The sequence below is a fragment of the Pteropus vampyrus genome, unplaced genomic scaffold, assembly GCF_000151845.1.
Source record: "Pteropus vampyrus isolate Shadow unplaced genomic scaffold, Pvam_2.0 Scaffold219, whole genome shotgun sequence".
In the NCBI taxonomy this organism is placed as follows: Eukaryota; Metazoa; Chordata; class Mammalia; order Chiroptera; family Pteropodidae; genus Pteropus; species Pteropus vampyrus.
In genome coordinates, this window is record NW_011889000.1 from 1827389 (window position 1) to 1852033 (window position 24645).

At 35.9% G+C, this 24645-nt stretch overlaps 1 protein-coding gene across 9 annotated transcripts in view; it reads right to left on the reverse strand.

The window, feature by feature from the left end:
* BTBD7 (BTB domain containing 7) overlaps nucleotides 1-24645 on the reverse strand; it is a 68187-nt gene that overhangs the window by 32033 nt on the left and 11509 nt on the right. For 7 of the 9 annotated variants that reach the window (XM_011373172.2, XM_011373170.2, XM_023538345.1 and 4 more), the window contains exons 2-3: nucleotides 14212-14399; nucleotides 12449-13528 (exon numbers count right to left, since the gene is read on the reverse strand). In XM_011373172.2, the coding sequence (XP_011371474.1) occupies nucleotides 12449-13528; nucleotides 14212-14293 (1162 nt within the window). In that variant the 5' untranslated portion in view covers nucleotides 14294-14399. Of the gene's footprint in view, nucleotides 1-798; nucleotides 981-3032; nucleotides 3187-12448; nucleotides 13529-14211; nucleotides 14400-24645 lie in introns of all 9 variants that reach the window. The other 2 variants (XM_023538347.1, XM_023538348.1) reach the window with 2 other exon arrangements.

Below are 24645 nucleotides of genomic sequence, written 5' to 3' on the forward strand. Positions count from 1 at the left end.
AAGACCAAAAGCAAAAATCAACAAGTGGGACCACATCACGCTAAAAAGCTTCTGTGCAGAAAAAGAAACAGTGAAATGAAAGGCAACCTAAAGAAAGGGAGAAAATATTTGCAAACCATGCATCTGATAAGGAGATAATATCCAAAGTATATAAGGAACTCATAAAACTCAACAGCAAACAACAATCTGATTAAAAAATGGCCAAAAAGTACATGAAAAGGTGCTCGACATCACTAATCACCAGGGAAATGCATATCAAAACCACATGGGATATCGTCTCACCGTTTAGAATGGCTATTACCAAAAAGACAAGAGATAACAATCGCTGGTGAGGACATGGAGGAAAGGAAATCCTGGTGCACTGTTGGTGGGAGTATAAACTGGTACAGACACTACAGAAAACAATATAGAGGTTCCTCAAAAAATTAAAAATAGAACTACTATCTGATCCATCAATCCCACTTCTGGGTGTGTGTTTGTGTGTGTGTATGTGTGTATATATATATACACATACATACACAAAGATGATGAAATCACTATCTCAGAGAGATATCTGCACTCCCGTGGTCACCGAAGAAGCATTATTCACAGTAGCCAAGTCTTGAAAACAATTTTAAGTGTCCATCAATGGAAGAATGGATAAAGAAAATGTGGTGTGTATATATATATAAAATGGAATATTATTCGGCCATAAATAAAAAGAAAATCCTGCCATTTGTAACAACAAGAATGGACCCTGAATGCTTTACTCTAAGTGAAATAATTCAGACAAAGACAGATACTGTATAATCTGAAAACATCAAACTCATAGAAACGGAGTAAAACGGTGGGTGCCAGGAGCTGAGGGGTGGGAGAAATGGGAGACATCGTTCAAAGGGTACAAACATCCCGTCACGAGATGAGTAACGTGCAGCGTGGGGACCACAGTGAACACCGCGCTGCACACTTGAGAGTTGCTAGGAGAGTACGGCTTCAACGCTCTCAACAGGACAACAGAATGTTCATTATGTGAGGTAAAAGACGTGCTAACTAACCTAATTACGGTAAACATTTCACAATCTATATATTTATCAAATCACTACGTTGTACATTGTAAACTTATACAATTTATGCTAATTATATTTCGATAAAGCTGGGGAAAACAAGAAATCTAGATTAAATCTATTTTCACTGCAAAGAAAAAAAGCGAGCCGAGATTTTCTACGTTTCATTGCTCATACCCTTTTGGCTCATGTTCACAATTTGGTTATCCCCGTTGGATAGAGAAGGATAACACAGGGGCAGAGTCTTAAAGTGTAACATAGTTATCCACATGGAAGTATATCTTTTAAGTTTCTGCCCCTTTTAATAGTCATAAGATTTCCTTGCAATAGCTAAATCCTAAAAGGCATTACTAATACTATATATAGATCTATTCCAAATATCTTTTTATGTTTACTTTCAATATATTTTAAAAGTCATGTCCTGAGACAACCTCTGGATTGTCTGGATGGGTGGACGACACAGGAAATCAGTAACACTGCCTGTCTCTGTGAGGGAGGCTGAGTGGTTGAGGGCAGGAGCCTCTTTGCTGAGAACTCTTCTGTACCTTTTGAATTCTGTTCCATGTGAATGTTCTATCTATTCAAAAAGTCAAATAACAGCAACGAAAATCAGCAGGCTATGAAAGTTGCCGGGAGATCCTTCCCTCAGTGCTCAGTATAAATTCAAACGCTGACCACAAAACCCAAGCAAACACTGGAAAGGAAATGAGAAGGTTCTCTACTCTGAGAACATTACTCCCTTCTGATGGGAAAGTGGCAATCAGTGAGATTCATGCTGTTTGTGCGTGAAAATGTACACTGAGTGCTTGCACTATTTCCCCTTAAGCTTCTGCCAAGCTGTGCAAGAAGGAAAAGCAGACGAAGATGAGAAAGAAGCTGAAAACCTTCAAGAACTTTTAACTCAGTAAATAGAGGAGGAGACTAAAGCTCACAGCCACTGATAAAAGATTGAAGATTCCTCTTTAAGCCACGAAAGGAAAAAAAAGAAAGACTAAGTTGAAGAACCCTTAAGATTCTTAATTGAATACAGATTTATATTTTTTTAATGTTTATTTTATAAGTGTTCTCTACTATGGCATTTTTAATATTAATGCTTAAGTTTTTTGGGGGTGAGAACAGCATAATGAAAAGTATTCATGGGATATCAGTTCTCTGCACACAGGCACCATAAATAAGCCTCTGCTATACTACAATTCAGGGGAGTCTAACCATGACCTTCAGGATGGCTGGACACCTAGAAATTGAACACAAGTTCTTATGTGCAGGCATCTTGCTGAAAGAGACATGCAAGATACACCACTAGGGTCAGACTGACCAGAGACCCTATCCAAATTCCCTTTAGCTGTGTGATGTGTAAAATCCTGCCCGTTTCCTCATCTGGAAAATGTTTCCTAATCCTCAAAATTTACCTCATCAGGTTATTTTGAGGATTAAATAATATATACATAGCACTTAGTATATTATTTAACTTGTGGTAAACTTTAAATAAATGGCAACTATTACTATAATTAAATTTCCCCATTGAGGGTACCTGCTGTCCTATTATATTTCATCTCAAAAGCAAGCACAGGGATTTGAGAGGAATCGGAGAGGGTAGAAAGGGAGCATAAGTGTCAAGAAAGCAGCGCAAAGGATCATAAAGGAAACAGAAAGTCAGCGACAAGCTAAATACTGTGCACTTTCCTTTCACAGATCATTTATTAACAAGTTAAATAAAAACAATACTCGTCCTCAGTATGTGAAAAAGTCAGGTTCACAGCTCTTTATCTAAAAAAATACCCATTTACACCTACACCTTATTTACTATCCTTAAACCATTTCCCCACTAGTGATAAAACGATAAGTTAGTATCTTTAATTTCATTATAATTAAAGAAAAATTCAAGGCTTTTTGGGGGTAGAAACATGTAATTATGATTTTCAGAAAATTTTTTTATATCTCCTCGTTATCTCTTAAATATGATCACGTGCTCCCTTCAAAACCACACACCTCACAGATGATTTCTTCTTGCAGAGATCATATTCTCTCCCCCGCAAAAGGAGGAAGTCAAAGTCTCTGGAGTCAGGAAGACCACATTCAAATCTAGGCCTTAACACTTTCGTGAGGTAATCCCAGGTGACAATATTTTCAAGCCTCAGTTTATCTGTAAAATGGAGGTAGTAATGACTACAGAGGACAATGTGAATCAAGTGCTTAACACAGTGCCTGGCAAAACACAGGTGCTCAAAAAATTCCATGGAATAAATAAATACAGAAAGAAACAAAAAAAAAAAAAAATAACTGATAAAAAATAAATTAACGATTACCACCTGAACAACTTTTTAACCCACTATTTCTGGAACATTTCTTATGGTCTCTGCATGCAGCAGCCAGAAATCTTCCAGAAAATGCAAATGAAGTCAGGTCACAGAACTTGCTATGCTCAAGATAAAGTCAAAAGTCTCAGCATGGCATACCGAGTTCTTTCTTAACACAGCCCTGCTTGCTCTGCAGCCTAATTTCTTGTCACACCTCTTATCTCTGCAATCTATCGCACCCAGCAGACAGTGCCCTGGTCTCATCACAGTTCCTTCTGCCTGACAGGCTTCCCTTTACATCCAATCTTTACTTAACTCCTATTCATTCTCCAGATCTCACCTTCTGTGGCAGTTCTTGATACTGTCCCCCTTCCTTGACTCCCTGTGTTGGGGTCTGGGGCTCCTCTTCTTCCTATGTGCTCTCCTACCATGTAGTACTAGCTGCCTATTGGCACTGCTAGAGTATCATATTCATTACTTGAATCTCAGGGCCTGGCATACAGAAAGAGCTCAACAGATGTTTGGTAAATGAGTAAAGTATAGGAATCATACATAGTGTTAATTCTATATCAAGGGTCCATTTGATTGACAGGTTATAGTCCTCGAATATTTTAAGTCTTACTGATACTCTATTTCATATCAGTAGACCAACAAAGAGCTGGTGAGACAATTTTATTTGCAATTTAACGTAAAACTGAGTTTAAGGGTAGAAAGTTGTATATCATTTAGATGACACCTAAACTTATTTTTATAAATAATACTTCATATAATCTCCTAGCTTGAGGTTCAGTGTTTTCATTTTATTTGCAACTTCTAGGGTTAAACATTTATTATATGCATTACCCTTTTTAAAAAAGAAAAGTTACTCAGTTTTCATAGGTATTAAAGATAATTCAAAACATGTAACTGAGAGTCTAGTAAGAGCAAAGCACTGTATTAGGATCTAAGGGTGATTTAAAGATGACCAGATTTTAATCTTGTCTTTGAGGAGTACATAATTGATAGAGCAAATGAGACAGGTACAAAGATAATGCCAAAACAAGTTAGAAGATGTAATAACTTAATGGAAAAATGAGTATCTTAGAAGTTTGCAGGAAGCAAAAAAGACTTTTAATTTGGAATGCTTAAGACAAAACAAGGAAAGTAGCATGTGAGTTTGGTCTTGAACAGGGTAAAATTTGGACATTTAGTGATCAAAGACAAAGGTATTCCAAGACAAAAGAATGGTGTAAGCGGAGGAAGGTCAGAGGTGGAATGTTTGTAGTCTACAGGAAAAATGATTTAAGTTCTAAATTGAAATACGCAATTAAAAATTACACTTTAGAACTTGTCATAATTGAATAAAAAAAATTAAGCACTAAGTTTCATTATTAGAGATGTATAACTTGAGTCATTTGAATTGCCATTCCTGAAACGGAGATAAATTCATCTGTTGCATGTTTAACTGAACTGAAACCGACATTTACTACTCTGATCTACTGATAATTGTTTAACTTAGCTCCATCGTTCTCTAGGAAGTATATTCGGACTAATTTGCTGAAGAGGAAACAATTACAGACTGAAGTAAAATGAACCGCCTGCTCACTGAACTGAGACAGAAGGAACAGTGTCAACATGGGGACAAAGGAGAAGACAGGAAGACAGAGGAATGGATTAGTGAGTGGGGACAGTCAGTCAGTCTTTGCTAGTTTGCATTTCTTTCAAGTCACATGCTCTTGGAATCTGACCAAGTTGCTAAGGGAAAAAATTAGGTCACGGCTTTCAGTTGTTTCCCCATTAGATTTTTAATTCAATAAAATATAATCATATGCATTATGACCAAAAATATGGGCAATGTATTAGAGCTCATTTTAGAACTAAAGTTATAAATTTTATATTCCAAAGATTTAAAAATACATGTTTGATCAAGATGAAAAAAATAAAGTCTGCAGCTTGAAGTATATTACTGTAAAGTGTCCTGCACTGGAATATGCATGTAGATGTCGGTGCTAATTCTGGGCTATTTTGCTTGGAGATCAACGATATTTATGACAAGAAAACATAATTCTTATGGTAGGCCTGTGGGTTGTTAAAGTTCATGAGAAAACCCATAGTTCTTAAGAGTGGATTTTTACTCAAAAAAATTATAAATCAATAATATATTCTCACCGTTCTCACTTTTTCAGAGCTGTTTACATAGCGTATGTTAAGGTCATTGTGAAAAGTCAGTGATCGAACACCTGATCCTCCATTTCAGACTCTTCCAATCTAGTCCTCAATTTTGGAATTTTATATACTAGTCCTTTTAATGTAGGTAGTTATCAACCAGACCTCTAAGCTGCAACCACAAGAAAACCATAGTTGGCTTAAACAGAAAAGGAATTTATTTGATAGGATATTGTTAGCCCAGAGGTGCTGGGCAAGTTAGAGACCAGGCTCAGAAAACAAACAAGAGCAAAGAAAACCTGTGGAGTGAGGACTGTTATCACAGAAACAGCCCAGTGAATACCTTGTGCTGCCCTGGAACCCTGGCCACTACCGCTCCTGCTTGCTGCCTGGACAGTGAATGCCATCACTGGCACCACCACTATTGACCTCTCTTTTCCCAGTAGGTGTTGCTGCCTCTCCCCTTAGGAAAAAAAAAAAAAAATTCTCTCTAGTCCCTGCTTTCAGCTCTAGATTAAAAATGTCTAGGTTACATGCTTAAGCCCGAACCACAGAGAAGGCTGGGAAAGCAAGTATCTGATCTTTTAGATTTTTATACTAGGAGTTGGGCTCTGCCTTCTTTCAGGACCTATACAGCGAGGAATTAAAAAACTAGGAAGGTCCTTATGCTGGACAGCCAAAAAAATCAAATAACCAATACAAGAACAATTGTCCATTCAAGAAAGAATAGCCTACTCAGGAAAAGCCCTCTGTTCTCTGGCTAAGCGCTCTGAAGCCAAGTCTGAGTGGTGACCTACTCAGGCCCCTGTCCCCAGTTTTTAAAACTCCTAGCTGGGCCCGCATTTACCTTCTGCAAGTGCATAGCCCCACCCCAAGTGTTTCAGCACAAGTCAGGCTCCTGGCTGAGACTCTTCTGAGTTGATGCTTCTTCAATCACTAGTCTGTTTTGGTCCTACAACTAGGCCACAGTGGCCTTCCACCCTCACCCCTGGAAACCAGTTTGCATACTGCTACCCTCTCGCCCTGTCCCAATTCCTGGGCTTGGAGTCAGAAGAGCTGGTCTGAGTTACAACTGCATCACTTACAAACTTGGGAAAGGGCTAGTTGTTAATCTCTGAGCCCCACCATACCCATAAGTTGTCAGGGTGATCAAATGAGAGAAAGTGAAAGCCCTTTGTAAACTAAAATTATAAGCATGATCTCATTAGTTAACATTCCTGATAGATATGATAAATTCCCCTGGTTTTTCAGATTGTGGCCTATCGAGGTCTCTCTGGTTCTTCTGAGCACTGTCGTACGTTTATTATAAAAATTAATTTTGTAATCAAAGCAGTATATGCTCATAACTTTTAAAGTCCTATACCCAGTAGTAATTAAAAGCTTACTTTAAAAACAAAACCCTTTGCCCTTTCTCTTTTCCACTCCCAGTCTTGCTCCCTAGAGGTAACTATTCTCAGTTCTTTACCTCTTTTTTCTGGTATTTACCTCTCTATAGTTTTCATTAAATCAATGTTCAGTGTTAGTATTATGACTATTTAAATACTGTTTACTGCTGAGCCAAGCTGTGTACTAGAATTTTCTCCCAAATGTAATTTTTTTTCTTAGAGATACTTTCTCCTTTCTCGCTTGCTTCATTTTCTATAAATCTACTGCTAATTCTTCATAAAGGCACCAAAAGATCCATAAAAACTCAGTGTCGCTTATCACTTAAGTGTTCAAACATTCAGTTAACTGTCTTCTTCCAGAGGAAGTCTTTCGCCCTCCTGGTCCGGTCTAGACTGGACACATATCCGCTAGACCGAACGCACAGCTAGCACCCAGGATTTCCTTGCCTTCCCTCCTCTGCTGGACCCCATTTTCTGGACTCCACACTTCACTGTTCGTGGTTAACTTCGTTTAGTGGAATACATCCTCAGTCATTTCCTGAATGGTTGTGCAGGGAAGATTAAATTTTTGGAGGCAACACTGAAAAATGCATTTATTAGTCTTACACTTCATAGACAGTTTGGCTAAGTATAGAATTTTGTGTTTAAAATTATATTCCACCAGCTTCTTGAAGGCACTATGCCACTGTATTGTAGTATTCAATTGCTGTTACTGGAAATTTCAATACCATTCTGAGTCCTATTTCTTTGTAAGGAATCTTATGTTTTACTCTATGCAACACTTTAGAATCTTCTCTTTTTTTTCTGGTGGTCCTTAGCAAAAGGGATGAAACTTGTATTACTCCTTAGATGATGTCTTCTCTTCGTTTTCTCTGGTACATGTTTCTAAAACGACTGTCTATTAAGATGTTACACTTCTGAATGAATACTACAGTTTTCTTATTTGTCTCCACTGTTGTCCATTTCTTTTATTTTCCTGATTACTTTAATTTTACCTTTCAACCCTTCTATCATATTTTCCATTTCTACTACCTTATTTCCAAGAGCTCCTGTTTTTACTTTTATAGAATTCTATTTGTTGTGTCCAGCTGATTTAATAAAACATTCTTTTATATAAGGATATTTTTATTTAATTGAAGTTTTTTTTCCTGCTTCCTTTACTTTGTTTCTTCTACCACTTTGTTCTTTTTGTTCTGATCTCTGTCTCAATTTGGAAGTTTTCCTCAAATGTCCAGTGAGCCTTAGACAGGTTTTCAGATTTAAGAGTAAGGCGGTAAACAGCTGTTTGGAACCTCTGTTGCACAAACAGCCTTGCTGTCTACAGCAGTCCCTCTTTATCCATGGAGTGTATGTTCCGAGACCCCCAGTAGGTGCTTGAAACCACGGACGGTACCAAACACTACGTATACCATGTTTTTTCCCTGTACATACATCCCTGTGATAAAATTTAACTTACAAATTAGGCACAGTAAATGATTAACAACAACAATAATACAGACCAATTATAACAATATACTGTAATAAAAGATATGTGAATGTGATCTCTCAAAATATGTTATTATACTGTACTCACCCTTCTTGTGATTACGTGAGATGCAATGCCTATGTGATGAGACGAAGTGAGGTGAACGACACAGGCATTGGGACAAAGCACTGGTTACTTGAAAACAAACACTGTACCCAGACAGTCTATCTGATAACTAATACGGCAACTAAGTGATTAACAGGTGGACAGCATATGCATGGAGACGCTGGACAAAGGGATGATTCACGTCCTGGGTGGGATGAAGCGGAATGGCGTAAATTTCATCACGCTACGCAGAACAGCACACAATTTAAAACTTATGAACTGTTTATTTCTGGAATTTTCCACTGAACATATATGGACCATGGTTTACCGTGGATGACTGAAACTGCGAATAAGGGGGGACTATTTGTACTTTTCTTTGTATAACCGCTGGAAAGCAAACTGGCCTTCTCATCATGTAGCTTCGGAGCACAACTTTATCATGGAACTCCAAAACACCAGTATCTATAGGTATATACACTCTTGGGCTGTTTACCATTTCTAGAGCTCTAATTTATTGTCTTGCATCTGCCTGGCTTGGACCACAGCAGGGGAAAGGGGTGATTCCATCGTTTAGTTTGTAGGTGTTCACATAATTCCAGATTTCAACCTTGTACCTTCCCACTTCACCCCAGCCCCTTGTAGCTATTTCCAGATTTGGAGTCTTTCTAGTTCAACTTTTTTAGAAAATCAATTTCAGGTCTCTTGGGTTTAGCTGCGGAGCTGTATGGAGAAGAGAACTGAATGGGATGGTCAGGATTTGCCGCCTGGCTCCAAGTGATATTGATATAAAAATAGACAAATGGACCACTGAAACGAAAAATGACTGACCCATATACACGTGGGAACTTAATAAAAGGTGGTACAAATCAGGTGTGTTGGGGGAATGGCTTGTTTACGGAGGGTACCACCTCATTACACGGAGTCAAACAAAATCCCATTCCTTTCTGACACCATGTGTAAAGGCGAATGCCAGGGCGGGGGAATGGGTCCATCCGGTCAGTATTCAGACTCAAACTCGCATCTCTCGTTTCAGTTCCACACCACGCTTATCCGGGCTTTCCGGAGTGCTGAGCGCCCCCGAGAACTGCCTCCCTGCCTTCTCCTTAGTCCTCTTTAACGGCTCTGGAGTTAACAGACCTCTCCTCTCTGGCAAACCAGTAATCAGTTCTTTATCTGCTTTCTAGCTTCCAAAAATTTCAATATCCTTTTATTCACTGTTGTTTGCTTCTCAGATTATTTTTGTCCTTGAGGATTTATACTTCTTTTATTCCTTTACTATAATATTACAGCTCTGGAGGAAACACATATAAACTTATGTTCAATTTGCTATATAGAAAATCAAGTGAAGTTAGTCCTAAAAGGCCAGCCCAGTAAGCTGAAGCCCATTATCTGTTGATTCACCTCCCTAATAGTGACTGCCTACTTCTCTGAATAAAACACATTCTCGGTGTAGGCCAGGAATCCTCCCTTTTAACCACTTGCCAAATCACTCCTGCTGTCTGCCTATATTGCTCCTTTTTATGATGCTCTTGAAACTATTAAATCACCTCTCCACCTTGAAGAACGTATCTAGTCTCACGGTCCCAGCCTCCCTTGATAAAATTTGTCTCCTTTTAAAACTGGGCTTTAATTTTTAAAAGTTAAATCTGATTTGGAATAAACGTTAACAGTCATTACTTAAAACACATTTACTGAGTGCCTACTATCTTCCAGGCACTGGAGATGCAAGAATAGAACATGGCCCTAGCCCTGAGTCGCCCAACAGGCTTTTCTGCTCCTCATCACTAATTTTATACTAATTACTTTCTCACAGCTGTTCTTAACTGGGAGTCTATGTCTGAACCACAAAACACAGAAAATGATTTTGTGACTACTTTCTTCTCTCCAAAAGGGTACATAAGTAGTATGCTGGGTGCATGGGCGAGACATTAATGCGTTACACACAATAGACGCCTCAGAGTATTACACAAGTTAAGACATGGTAGTGAAGGATTCAAATCCAGTTCGTCTGGTTCTAGCACCTGAGCTCTTAAACTTTATTGTATAAAATCCCTCTCCAGGTGACCAAACATTCTCCTTTCCATGGAAAAAAGGTAAAAATTATGTTGAAGGAATGGTCTGTTATAAACCTTAATATGAACAGCATCATAGACTTGGGGGAAAGATGAGGCCTACATACAGCACAGAAAGCACCAAATAATCCAAACTCTATATTTTGACTAATGAAAGGAAATAGAGAACAATGTTCACCCAAATCTAAGGGAATTTTTTTTAAGTAACCAAATTAAGGTCACACAAGGAGTGTTGTTTTATACTTTAAAGTACTAAAAAAAAATACAATTTCTAGCTAAATGATTTTAAAAGTTTTAACTCATTTCAAATAAAAGAACTCTAGATCAAGTATTACCTAAGATCCAAGAGCTGGCTCACGATTTTACTTTTCATTCAAAATTTAAAAACAAACGACAAACCTATATTAACAATGTTTTCCCCTTTTTTAAAACAGCCAGGTATTTATACTACACTTTAGTTTCTTATTTTTTAAACATGTCAAAAATAAAATCAATTTGAGAAAATAGAGATTACTTTTTTGGTAATGTTGTAACCTATTATACCTTTTCTTTAGAGGCATTTTCTGACAAATTTGGTTTTACAGAATAAAAAGTCAAGCTACCAGGTTATTTTTGATAACATATTTTCCTATAGTCTGACAAATAATCTACTATTATTATGATTTGCATTTTAAACTAATAAGAAAATATTTTAATGACATTTTGATTGTGGTAATAAAATAAAATTAGAACAATTACTAAAAAGGTAATGGTAAAATAAGATTTTAAAATATTCTTTATGCAACAGAAATCTCAACTTTTTCCTCATGTTTATCAATGCCTTCTTCTATATAATTCCTCTCGTTTTATTACTGACATGTTATTTAACTGGGGCTTTCATTTTCTATTGCTCAGTGTCCTATTAACTTGTTGATTTAGCCATACAATACACATTATTTTCAAGTTAGAAAAATGTGCTTGGCTTTTTTTAATTAAATTCATGTCTTTAACCCAAACCATCAACATTCTCTTCTAATTGGCAACTTCTAATATTCTTTTAGCAAATACTCATCAGCTAAATTTCTCAAGTAATTTCATGTCATATAGCTTGTTTTCTTTTAATATATGGCCATAGAAAGCTAAGAATGCATTTTGTCAAGATAGCAATTTCCCTTTGCTCTCCTATGGAAGATCTCTTTTCAGCTCTGAAATGTCAAGATTTTGTTTACCAACAGCCATATATTCTCTTAATGTAACTTTCATGTATTCATTTGCCTATAACACAAAATGTGCTGTCCTAATTTAAAATTTGAGTTTAAATTAAAGAAGGCACATGAGTGTAGCATTAAGTATGCCTCGTACGCCTTAACACTATAGGCTGTTGCTTAATGTACACGTTGAGCTTGAAAAGATATAGAATATTTTAAAATTTAAATCAGAAACCCTGCCCAATTCTTTGATTCAAATAAATCTGTATCCAATTGTGAGTATCTTTCATTGTCATAAGCTTTCATTCTTATCCTAAACACTTCAGCTTCAATAAGGCATTGATTGTACATATAAGAATCTAAGTTATCCAAGAAGTCCTAGATCAAGAATAACCTGAAATCTGGGAAACGGGGCTAGTTCAAAGTTTGGGTGCAGACAAGGTGTAGCTGGGGTGGTAGCCGGGTAATTATATATTGCTATACCCATTACCTTACATTGGGGAAGAAAGAGCCCTGAGTCTCATCTACTGCTCTTAGTCACTAGTTTTGAATCCTTGGTTTTAATGCTAAATGAAGAGCCACATTAATACTAATCCTCTCTGACTTAGAGGTCATTAACTATACATTCAAAATAAACCGACCCTTTTAATTCCCAAACACTGAAATCATGGAATATATTGGTTGTGTTTCCAATCTGGAAAAAAAATATGCAGTTTTAGAAATCAAAATTAAAAATCAGAATTGCATACCTTGTGCAAGCATGTTAAATTCCAAAAACAGTGCTATGTGGTAAAGTTCCATGGCTTCTTCTGCCCTGGTCATGTTTGGTCTCCCTGCGACGAGAGCCTGAACTTCACTGAGACTCCCCACAGAGGGGCTGCAGTGCAAAACGGAGAGGTCCACCACGTCGGTATACATACAGTGTAATATAACTTTTGCATATTTTTTTGGTATAATGGACTCATCTAATATAATTCTTGTGGGAGTTCTCAAAGTTCGGTCTGTGATTTCTTCACCAGTCCGTATCCTCCTTTGTAATAAATTTCGAAAAAACGGGGACCGTGCTGAAATAACAGCCTTGTGAGCTTTGAGCTCTTCATCTAAACAGTTCTGATTTGCACCAAAAGCTTCGACAAGTTCAGAGTCTGAAGAAAAGCTAAGGACGACATCATAATAACACATGTAATCAAAAAGTCCACGCATATCTACATCAAGGGAATTTGGTGTTCCAAATTCTTCACTTAGCTGAACGAGGATATCGACATTTTGAAACCTTGAGTCCTCCATTCCAAACTCTCCCGTATAAAGGTAGTGTAACAAAGCAGAAAACATGGGCATATCTATACCAGCTGTGTTGATGTCCATTATGATCTCTGCCCCATACTCAGGTGAGGAAGAAAGCAGTGTTTTAAAAAATGGACACCTTGCTGCCAAAATGGCACGATGAACAGGAAAACAAGTTTCTTGAAATATTAAGTCTACATCAGTACAATACTTGTACTCATAAAGATCGGCCATATCTTTCTGCAATGTCCGGGCTTCTGGTCTAGCCAAACTGGCTTGTAGAGAAAGCTCCTTTAAGGCTGAAGTTCCCTCATATTCCTCTACCAATGCATTCACATCTCTAACATCCCACCCAGAGAGGAGTTCTCGCATCTGCTTGGCGTGATCAGCAGACCTATTAGATTTTCGACGCTTAATAAACTTCTTTTTGAGGGTGGCAAGGCCAGAGGTTCTCTTTTTTTTGTCTTGTGGTTTCTCATGGCCATGGTCAAGACTATATAATTTTGATTCACAACCATAGCCTTGCTGAGAATACGATGATGTCCCTAAGAAGGAAATTAAACAAATGAATATGCATTTTTAACATTCCTCTTCGACATTTACTTTAACACATATTTCATGTTAAAAATTTTTACAGAAGACATTCCTGAACCATTCAAATAAAATTAACCTTTGTTTTTATAAAGGAAGATAAAAAGTTCAAATAACTCATTTTTATATTAAATAAGGAACAGAACAGTGGATTATTCATAATTTTAAAAAATGCTTTTGGTTCTCTGGCTAGTAAGGATTAGGTATCATAGATCTTAATCATGGCTTTTTAGGAAATGAGAGGCAGATTTGTAAATTAAGAATATTATATTTATATAATTGTGAGTTTTTTTCCCCTTAATTACCCTAAAGCTGCATTTGTATGGGGGGAAAAAATAGACCAGGACACAAGAAACATGTATTTCACTATTTCCACACTAACGGAGATTGCTCCTTTTCTTAGGGTAATTGGCAATTATGGTTAAGACAACCAAAGAAAAGACTGACTGTGCTATAGTGACTTGGTTAAGATAAAAATCATATAAGCCAGGTTTATACTTGTTGAGAAAAAAACCTGGATGCTACGGAATAATTATCTATAACTTATTCACAGTTCGATTCTCTTTTCGTCCAAAAAGTCCACTGAAAACACAATTCTATTTATATTCACGAAAGAAAATGAAGTTAGAACAGTTACCGATAAAGGTCTGTTGGGCCTGGGAATTTCCCCCTACCCTCGGGGAACAGGAATGAGGATAGTTAGATGCATTAGCACCCATCTTCTTCAGTCACTCAGGCATTCCATCTGCTGGTTCTTCAGAGTATAATCCCAGAGGCCTTTACGAACTTTCAACCCTGGATCCAGCAGCCTCTTTTCGTCCATTTCTTGATATGAAACAAAAATAATTTTATTTTTTCAAATGTATCTCAAATTGCAAGTCAAAAAGAAAAAAAAACACAACAAGCTACTGAAAACTGCCTTTATTTGCAAATAATGACATTCTGTCAAACTCACATGTAAAAGTATCAGAAAATGTAAAGTTAACCTTGAATTATAAATCGGTGCTAGCGCAATTTTGAGCCCTAAAATATATTAATTGTATACTTTATATGACAGTAAAAAGTAATATATCAGACTAACTTTATATAGTTATAGAAAGAGTATTTCAAATCACAGGGAAAAGTATTTAGACTAAAAATAAATTTTTCAAATATTTTAATCCCTAGAGGCAACCAACCACACATACGAAGGGCAGACAACTAATTAAGTCTGTTGTTTTTCTGCCTTAGATATAACTGCTTAAACTGATCTTTAATCTGTGAAACTGCTGTCTATTATCTGATATTTTGACTTAACATGGACAGAGCAGTACTAGTAAGAGACAATTTTAACAATTGCAGAATAATTCCACACCGTGGAACCTTAACTTTCAGAACTGCCATCAAGAGTTATACATATACACGGAGAAGAAACCCTAAGAGGGGACGGGGTTAACAGGAATAGGTCTAAATCTTTACAGCATCTGGATATATAAAATTTATCTGACTAAAAGTGATAATGGTTTAAGAGACAACACAATTCAAAATCTATTATTGGAACTGTTAGGAAACCAACCAGGAGGCAGTTAATCTAGCTTCGTAATGAAGAATGAAGTATTTTAACAAATAGGTAAACACACACACGCACACATGAGAGAGAATTATTTTCATCTGAGAATTTTTTAAGGTTTGTAGGGACATAAAACACTACAACGTTGGTCTGTTTGAGATTTATATCGTGTCAAAAATGCCTTTTAAAAATTTTCAATTTCATGATGAGCACAATTAGATAACTTAAAGCAACCATATAAAGGTTACACAACATCATCAGCCCCACAGGACACACAAGAACAGCTAGCAAGCACTAGTGAAGTCACAGGCTGACGTAAGGATGCTTGGCCATTTGCCACTATAATGGGCGCCACAGGGACAGCTGAGGTCTCATGATAGAGAGGTGGCTTGAAATAAGTGTCTTTGGGACTTAGGTTCAGTCTCCTCCTAGTAGCTCCTAGTCAATGGGAATTCCACTAAGATGAAGTGATCTGGGTGACATTCACATCTCCTACTGGAGCTCTAAAACTAAAACAAACATAGGATTTAGAAAGACTTGGTGGGAGAGATTTTTCTGGATCAGATATAACTCTTAAATTCACTGTGTGTCCCTAGTTCCAAATCCTGGGGGTAACCTTGACTGTGTAGTTCTAGTACTACAGCCATATTTCTCAAAATTCTCAGGAAACAAGTTCAATTTATTTCTTAGGTAACCAAAACCCTATGCCAAATGGATCACAGTATCATGTTATTTATTTCTTAATCTAATCTGCAACCTTTAGATGCTGGAAATGAGAGTTAATGATAATCTAATCCCTCCAGGGATGTTTTCATTCCAGGCAAGCTTTATCATCTGTCTCCTACATAAAAAAGGAAGAAATTCAATCTTTAGATAATATGACAGGAAAGAGAAAGAGAGGCTTATGGGACGACGAGAGGCTCACAGGATGCAATGGCTCCAGAAAGCCGACAAATCCTTTTCCTAGATTCACCATTCTGGGGAAGCTCCCTCTGTCAATAGTTGACATGATCAATCTGAATCAAATGATCTAACTGGCTTAAAATAAGCTTCAGTGATTATAAGCAAACCTGAGGGGGGAAAAAGTCATGTTAAAAGCAACAAAAAATTAACAACACTATGAGAATTTTTAAAAAAATAAAAATCAACATCTCTCCTCAAACTCCCCCCACCAAGACCAGCTTTTCCAAAGAGTCTTGTCAAAATTTGAAAGATGCAGGAATAAACAAAGCCTGATAGCTTTCTGTATTTCAGGACTTTTTAGCGTCTTTCAAGTGCTAAGGTACATCGTGAATCTCCGAAACGAAGGATTCAGCACGATCTACAGGAGCCCTTTGCCACATCTCTGATTTTAAATTGTATCACAAAAAAACTTCAAAAATATGCAAGAGACAATAATGAGCCCCCAAGCCTCCATCATCCAGATTCCAGAGTAATCAAAACTGTTTTGGTTTATATTTAAATGCTTAATTTCGATCTGTAAAACTTATAGCTAGAATTTAAATGTTAGCTTCTTATAGAAATAAAAATCTGAAGATACATGTATATTGTGATTAAGCAATTTACATGAATTCACTCCTTTAATTTTCTCGATAATGGAAGCTGTAAGTCGGTCTATTATTTTTTTCCCCATATTACACAAGAAGAGACCGGGAAGTTAGGAAAATGAAGCATGGAAGGATTAGTTACTTAACCAAGGTCACAGAACTGGTAAGCTTCAAAACCAGGCTTGGCATTCAGGCTCTTATGAAGAATTTATCTTTGCAATTTTTTCCTCCTAAATGTTTGAAGGAAAAATTTCCAGAGCAGACAAATATAGTTCCCTTCCAGAAATGAGAAGTGAGTACACACCTGACAGTGTGACTTTTGACGATTAAAAGGATCTTTCATGTTAAGCAAAAAAATGACAACTAAAAGGACAGATTATGAAATCAAAGCAAAAGAGCCTTTCTGAATATTTACAGATAGAGTACATGCACTTGATGGCAGGATGACACATTTTTTATGCCTGAACATCCATCCATCCACCCATCCACTCATCAACCCATCCAATTCTGAGCATTTGCCATGTGCTAGGCACTCAGACAGGCCCTGGGAATATAGCACTGAATACATCTTGAATTGGATCTTTTATGAAATTAAGAAAAAGACTACCATTTTGGCTTCCTAGTTTACAGCCAGACCTTCGAGAATAGGAGGAGTGCCTCAAGTATAAAAGGAAAAGTCATTCAAGGTAGAAGAAACAGGATGAATGAACAGGGGCTGGGGAGTTAGTATTTAATAGGTAGAGTTTCGGTTGGGGAAGATTAAAAAAGTTCTGGAGATAGTGTTGACAGTTGCATGACAATATGAATGACTTAAAGTCACAGAACTATACATTTAGAACTGGTTAAAACAGTAAATGTAGATTATGTATTTTTTAACCATAACTTTAAAAAAGTAAATTTTAAAAAACCCAAAACAGAAAAGCAATGACATGTCTTTCCTTTTTTACATTCCTATGACTGCAGTGCAAATATCTTTTAACAGGGATATACAGTTTACAAGTGCTTTTTCTTACAATTTTATTCTCACATTAAGTCTTCAATGTAGACAGGACAGGCTTCATTCTCCTATCTCTGAATAAGGCAATAAAGGTAGAAAAATGAAGTGATTTATCCAAAGTAAAAATATATACAGTAAAATGGCAAAGTCAAAACTAGATCCTAGGCATTTTGATCCCTAATTTAGTGTTTTCTCCTCTAAACAGGAGAGGTCTCTCAAAGGTATTAAGTCCTCTATCAAGCTTTCTGAAGAGAACAGCCATGTCTTCCTTACACTTCTCCATGTCTACCGCGTGGCTGTTGCTGTTACTCAGCTCTTAAACTGCTAGTTTCCACTTTATCACCCAACTAAGGATAAGGGACAGATTTTAAATTAATCTATAGTGCTCTGCATTGTTCATGAAATAATAAAGTTTCTGGACTGTGGATTACATTCCACAAATATCAAACCCCCTAGTATTCAAACAGCAAAGACAATTATGATTACGTGTCTCCATTTTCACTCCTCCCTACTACGTTTTTCCCTCTTTTGCAGGAGATAACTTGGAATTTCAGTAATAAAGAAAAAATGTGTGCAAATGTGGAGAGAACAGTAGAACAAACTTCCCCCTTCACCAAATTTCAACAATGCCCAGTTCGTGGCAGTCTTGTATCACTATATCCCAATCTACTCTCCACCTTATCCCTCTGGATTATTTTGAAACAAGTCCCAGATAGCGTATTATTTCTCTGTAAATATTTCCTTATGCATCCCTAAAAGAAAGGATGTAAAATGACAATACCATTATCATATCTAAAATAATGAACAATAATTCCATAATAAGAACTTCCCAGGCAGTGTTCGCATTTCCTCCACCTGTTTCATTTTTCTCTTATTAGTTTTTTAAAATATCAGAACCAAAATAAGGTCCATACATTGTGATTGGATGACTATGTCCCCTAAATCTCCTTTAGTAGGTTCCTCCCTAATCTGCTCTTTTCCCCCTTGTAATTTTCGTTGTTGAAGAAGTCAGGTTACCTGGGTCTGGACTTTGCCAAATGCATCGCCATGACATAGTTTAATATGTTCCTCTGACCCCTGTATGTCCTGTAATTGATAATTAGACCTAGTGACTTGATCAGATTCAGATCATTATTTGGCTTGTTTATTTTGCCAAGACTGCTTCACAGGTGGTGGTGTGTACTTCCAATGATGGGTACAAAATGTCTACTTCTCAGCCTTTGACATTAACAATTATCAAGGATCACCAACTAGAGTCATTAATTCATTTGGCTGCAACATAGTGATAGTCTATCATTCCTTCTCTATCCATTAGCTGAATACTTCTGTAAGACAAACTCATCAACTACTCAGTTGTCAGACAGTTTGTGTAGAAAAGGCAGAATAAGAGAATGATTCTTTACCTTTATTTACTAATTTTCAAAACAATTAACTTCCCAGCATCCCCTAACAATGATCAGTGAGTTTAAAAAAAAAGTTATGTGTTCATAGATTTAAAAGTATTTGATGGGTTTCGATCCTTCGTAGTTGTCTTTATTGAGGTTCAAATTGTCCCTCATTTGGACAGTGGAAGCAAGCTTATTCAAATTGGCTCCTAAGACCTTATGACACAACTCTCTAACTTCTTTGCTTTTTGGGGTTACATCTTATTCCAGACTATCTTGTATTATTCTTGTCTTAGGCCTGGAATCAGCCATCTCTTTAAAGAAGCCCTATTTTCTTTTAGTGGAAAATGGTATTTAGAAACTACAATTCGGTGCTAGCTGTCTTTTTAGTACACAGAGCTAGGAAATTTTATACATATGAATATGAATATACACATACACATGTGAGTTTATACTGATGCTTCAAATCACATTCAAATTTATAGTTACCTAATCTCATTGACTTGTCATTCTTTCTCACAAGCTAAACCCTTATTCTCAATGCTGCCTACATAATTGTTCATTTATTTTATCCCACAAGAGACACACTATTATAAACAACATGATGAATGAAAACAATTTTTTTGGTAATTCTTTCTACCCTTAAGATAAACCCAACTCAAGATAGCTTACAAATTACTATGTATGTCACTTGAAATAACCTACTCTGTGTGGTTATTTCACTAACTGCAAGTACACTCTAAAAGTTTTATTTTACTTTTGATTTTTAGGCATTGTATTTAATTTTATGTATTTATTTAACATTTTGTTTATTTATTTCACTTATTTTTAACATATTATTTATTTATCTATCTATCCCCTCCACCCAGCATTGTATTTTAAATTTAACTTTGTTACATAATTTTGTAATATATTTTTTAGATAGGTCTAGAGTCAAACCACAAAATAACATACTCAAAAAAAACTAGCTGCTCTCCCTCTGTACACTAACCCTAGTCTCTCCCTGCCCCGTAGGCAACTTTACTAATACTTTCATATAATACCCCAAATTCCCTCTTTTTTGGGCTACTACCCACTTGTTCCCTACTGTGAGCAATAATGACAATAGCTAGTAATTTCTTCCTTCTGTCTCTTCCACTATCTAATTTTAAGCAATATTTATTTGTAGTTAACACCTATAGTCAGTAAGTTTATTCTACTTTTCGTATATTCTCTCCACATTTTTGATAATTAAACTTTATCTACAGAATTAAACTATTAAGTGTTACATACTATACTGTCTCTCAATCTTAGTTCTACCAATAAAAAATATATTTAATGTCCATCACCAGTTTAAAAGTATTATTCAGAATACAAGTCCACAATCACTTTATCAGGTAGAAACATATGGAACTAGATATGTTCTCAAAATTATACTTTTTTCCTTTTCTTTCTTCCTTTTTAAGAAAGTAATATGGTATATGGAACATTTACTGTACATTGTGTAAACACCTCCCAAGTGAGATTTGGCACAGCACTCCATAAACAAACAAATTAATATTTTGCAGTAAAATATATTAAAAATGTAGACTAAGCTATATTAGTTTCAGTCAGGTTTTGTTGCCAAATGAATCCAAGTCATATTAATATTTGCCATCAAATGAGTCTCCTTAACATATGGTTTTGAGAAATTTTGGAATTTCAAATTATAAATAACAAAGTGTGGACCTGTAGTTAGTAGCTCAAGACCACATATAAAAAGTTTACCTTACCCACCCACCACCAAAACAGTCAAGTCACATAATATTTTTACTCATAGTAAATGAAGATAATCTTTAAAAAATTGGACTTTTTCTATAAAATTCCATTGTATCACTGCAAATAGAGATTACTTGTTAGAGTTTTGCTTAGAACAATCTTATTAAACTCATGTGGGATTTTTCTAGTATAACCTATTATAATTCAAAACAGCTGTCAGTCCCCGCAGATACTTCTTTCCTCATTAAAAATTCATTTTTAAAAGAAAAGTACATTACATTTCACTAACCTATGAAATTTTTTTTAAGTGTAACCATTAGAATTTTAAAACTAGAAAATGAGAGAAAGAATGCAGAGAAATGAGGTGAGCCTGGCTCTTAAGACGGTGGCTACAGTGCAGATTCATAGTTTAATTTTGGGAGTGGGAGTTATCTGAGTTTTTGATACTAAAATGAAACTATATTCTCAGTATTCTCTTAGTATTTCTAGTTATGAAATATTTCTTGAATAAGATATGTGCTTTTTAAATGCATATTTAGCATTGTCTGAAATTTACCTCGTAGATGTTTAAATGATTGCAAAAATATAATCTTTAAAGAGTCATGAACAAGCCTAGTAATTGTCACTTGGGAAACCTTGTAGATCATCATTCTAAATAGAGTACGAAAACCCAAACAATGAAAGAATCATGAAAATAACTATTCAATTAGTATGTCAATACTTATGGTTACTCAACAATAGAAATGGCAAACGTTTAGTATAAACAGTCAAAACAATAAAAAGTTAAAGTCAAGCATGTTACAAATATTTCACTGCTATATATCAAGCATGTGAATTAGTTTGCATTTAATTACAATATTTTAAGAGCTATTTTGAAATGTGATGATTAGCTACAGGACTCCAAATTATTAATCTAATTATTTTCTTCTCCATACTCATACATTTCTTTTGCCTCAAGTATATAGACGATTAGTTTTGTTGAATTTTAAATCCCTAAATAATAACTCAACTTTTATGTTTAATTATTAAATTTCTGATGAAAAGTCACTGTGCTCTTAAGAACATTTTCAGATGAGACATCTAATCTGAATAGAAAACTAATCACACCATTTGGCGATAATAAAGATGCACTACTGTCGAAGAGCGAGATACTTGCTAAAGGTTCTCTTCCAGACCCATTGCAAAGCCTTTATTTTTCTCCATTCATTTATAAGAATAATATACGTCTGCTGTTTAAATCACACTCACACACACACGCACACACACACACACACACGCACCCACAAACACAGAGGAAAGTATAAGAAAGGCAATTCCCTATAATCTGCCTCCCTTCCCACAAAGATAACTAGTAACAATTTGATTTTTCTAGTCTTTTTGACATAAATTAACTTTAGTTTTAAATAGAAATATTTTACAAACAGTTCTATAAAAAGTTATTTTCATTTCATAGTATATCAGGGATACAGAAATATGGCCACACTGAGGATCATTTCCAATTTTTTGATATTATAAAGAGTCCTGCAATCCTTTTTACATACATCTTTGACCACTAAATTATGCCATTAGAATAAATATCAAGAAGTAGGATTACTGGATTAAAGGGTATATATATTTCTAACTTTGACATGTACTGTCAGAAAGTTGCAGTTTATACTCTTAGCAACTCTGCATGAGAATGGCAGAAACTCTGGTCACTATTAATCTTTGCCAACCTGATGAAGAAAAATGATCTCATTATTTTAATCTATGTTTTTTAAATAAGTGAAACTGAATCTCAATATATTTATTAATCCCGATGTTTCTTTATATTCTTTGGCCACTTTTCTATTTGGCTGTTCTTCTAATTTGACATTTTTTATATTAATGTTAAAATATCAAGGTAGAATATTCATATCAGCCTTTTAAAACTGTGAAGACTTTTGTCATAAATGTTAAAATTTTTTATATAGTCAATTCTCTCATTTTTTTCTTTTTGTAACTTCCAGGTTTCATGCTTCTTGCTATAAATATTTTCATATTAGAAAACAAATTTATACATATATATGTAAGTAGTTAGGACAATATATGAAAAAATTCTTTTAATTTGTGTTGTAATCTCCAAATTAGGTTATGAAGGTAAACACATTCTTCAACCAGAGCAGAAAGCTGACATTAGATAAAGTGTTTACAGCAGTTATTAATTCAGTATGATAATTCAAAATTTTTATAAAATCCTAAATATGAAGATAACTCAATTATCTGGTGTTGCTTGGAAACAAGATGGATACATTTTCCAAATAACTGGAGGATACTTCCAGAGAAAAGAACTCAATTAGTCCTCTCTATTCGAACACCTTTAACGGAAAATACTCTGGGCATCCAGGGCCAAAACTGCAGCCAGCTCTCTCTCGTTCCTCTCCTCTAAAGCAAACCGGCTCACCAATCTCACTGCAAACAACTTAGACCAAGTCATTACTTATTACCTCTTCCTTGCATTGTGACAAAATCAAACTTGGTCTCTGCTTTCAGTCTAATTTATCTACCACACAAACATCAAATTAATCTTTCTAATAGAGGTTCAGTCAAGAACACAGAATAAGTACAAACTCCTAGCAACAAATCCATATCAATATGTCCCAAAGTGTATTCTACAGAACACTAGTCTTGCGAAGTAAAATGAAATGAGCCTTTTAAAAAAATCCTGGTTAGTTTGGGAAACACCACTTACTATAGCTCAATTTTGTAGAATCATTCATTAAATAGTTGAGTACTGACAACGAAATAGTCTTGGTTCTCATGCTGCTTACAGTCAACTGACAGAAATGGACATTTAAACGAATTACAGAAATAAAATTATATGCTGGAGTAAATGCTATGAAAAGCATGGGCTGCCATATAAAATGAGTAATCTGACTTATTGATATTAAATACATACATATACACTTAAATACATACATAAACATAAATAATGCTTGACATTTACTGGTAAAGGTAGTAGTGATGTGATGCTGGGGAGTTGAGGCAGAGTATACAGTCTAACAAACTCCAGGGGAAGCAAGAAGGCCAAGGTGGCTGATATAGAGGAAGGGGGAGGAGGTTGGATAATGTGAGTGAGGAAGGACAGGTAAGTAGTAACTGGTCACGTGCGCATCACTGAAAAAGGCTCAGAGTCCTGAAGCTAAGAAACCTATTCAGTTTTGCTTAATTGAACCTTTCCAAATTTAGTCATAGAAACCCTTCTAAAGAATTAATAATAGGCCATGTACAGTGTCCCATGGAACACATTTTCAATCATAGGATAGTAGTCAAGGAATGAAGTGAAGAAAGTCTGCACTGGGTTAGTGCTGATACATTTTGAAAGAAAATAAAAATGTGAAAACTCATTTTTAAAATTCATTTAAATTCTGAATTAAAAAAAATCAAAAGGTATTAAGCAGAATGAAGTTAATATGGCAGGTCTGAGATTGCTATCTTCAGAAAAACCTGTTTTCAAGGTTGGCCCTAGCTGGTCTCTGGGAACTTGGATTTTGGGTGTTCCCGCCATTCCTTGACAGATAAGGCTGGTTCGCTATGCCTAAACTGTGCCAACAATGTGGTTTACGCTGACTATCCGCTCTCCTCCTGGGAGCCTGGAATTTTGGTACATATTAGGTAGTAAGTGCCTACGTGACCAACCCTTAACAAAAATCCTGGGCGTTGGGTCTCTAATGAGCTTCCCTAGAAGACACCGTTTCATACATGTCATAAATCGATGCTGGAGGAATTAAGTGTGTCCTGTGTGACTCTACTGGGAGAATACTCTTAGAAGATTGGGCCTGGTTTCCTTTGGACTTCGCCTCACGAGTCTTTTTTCCTTTGCTAATTTTCCTGTGTG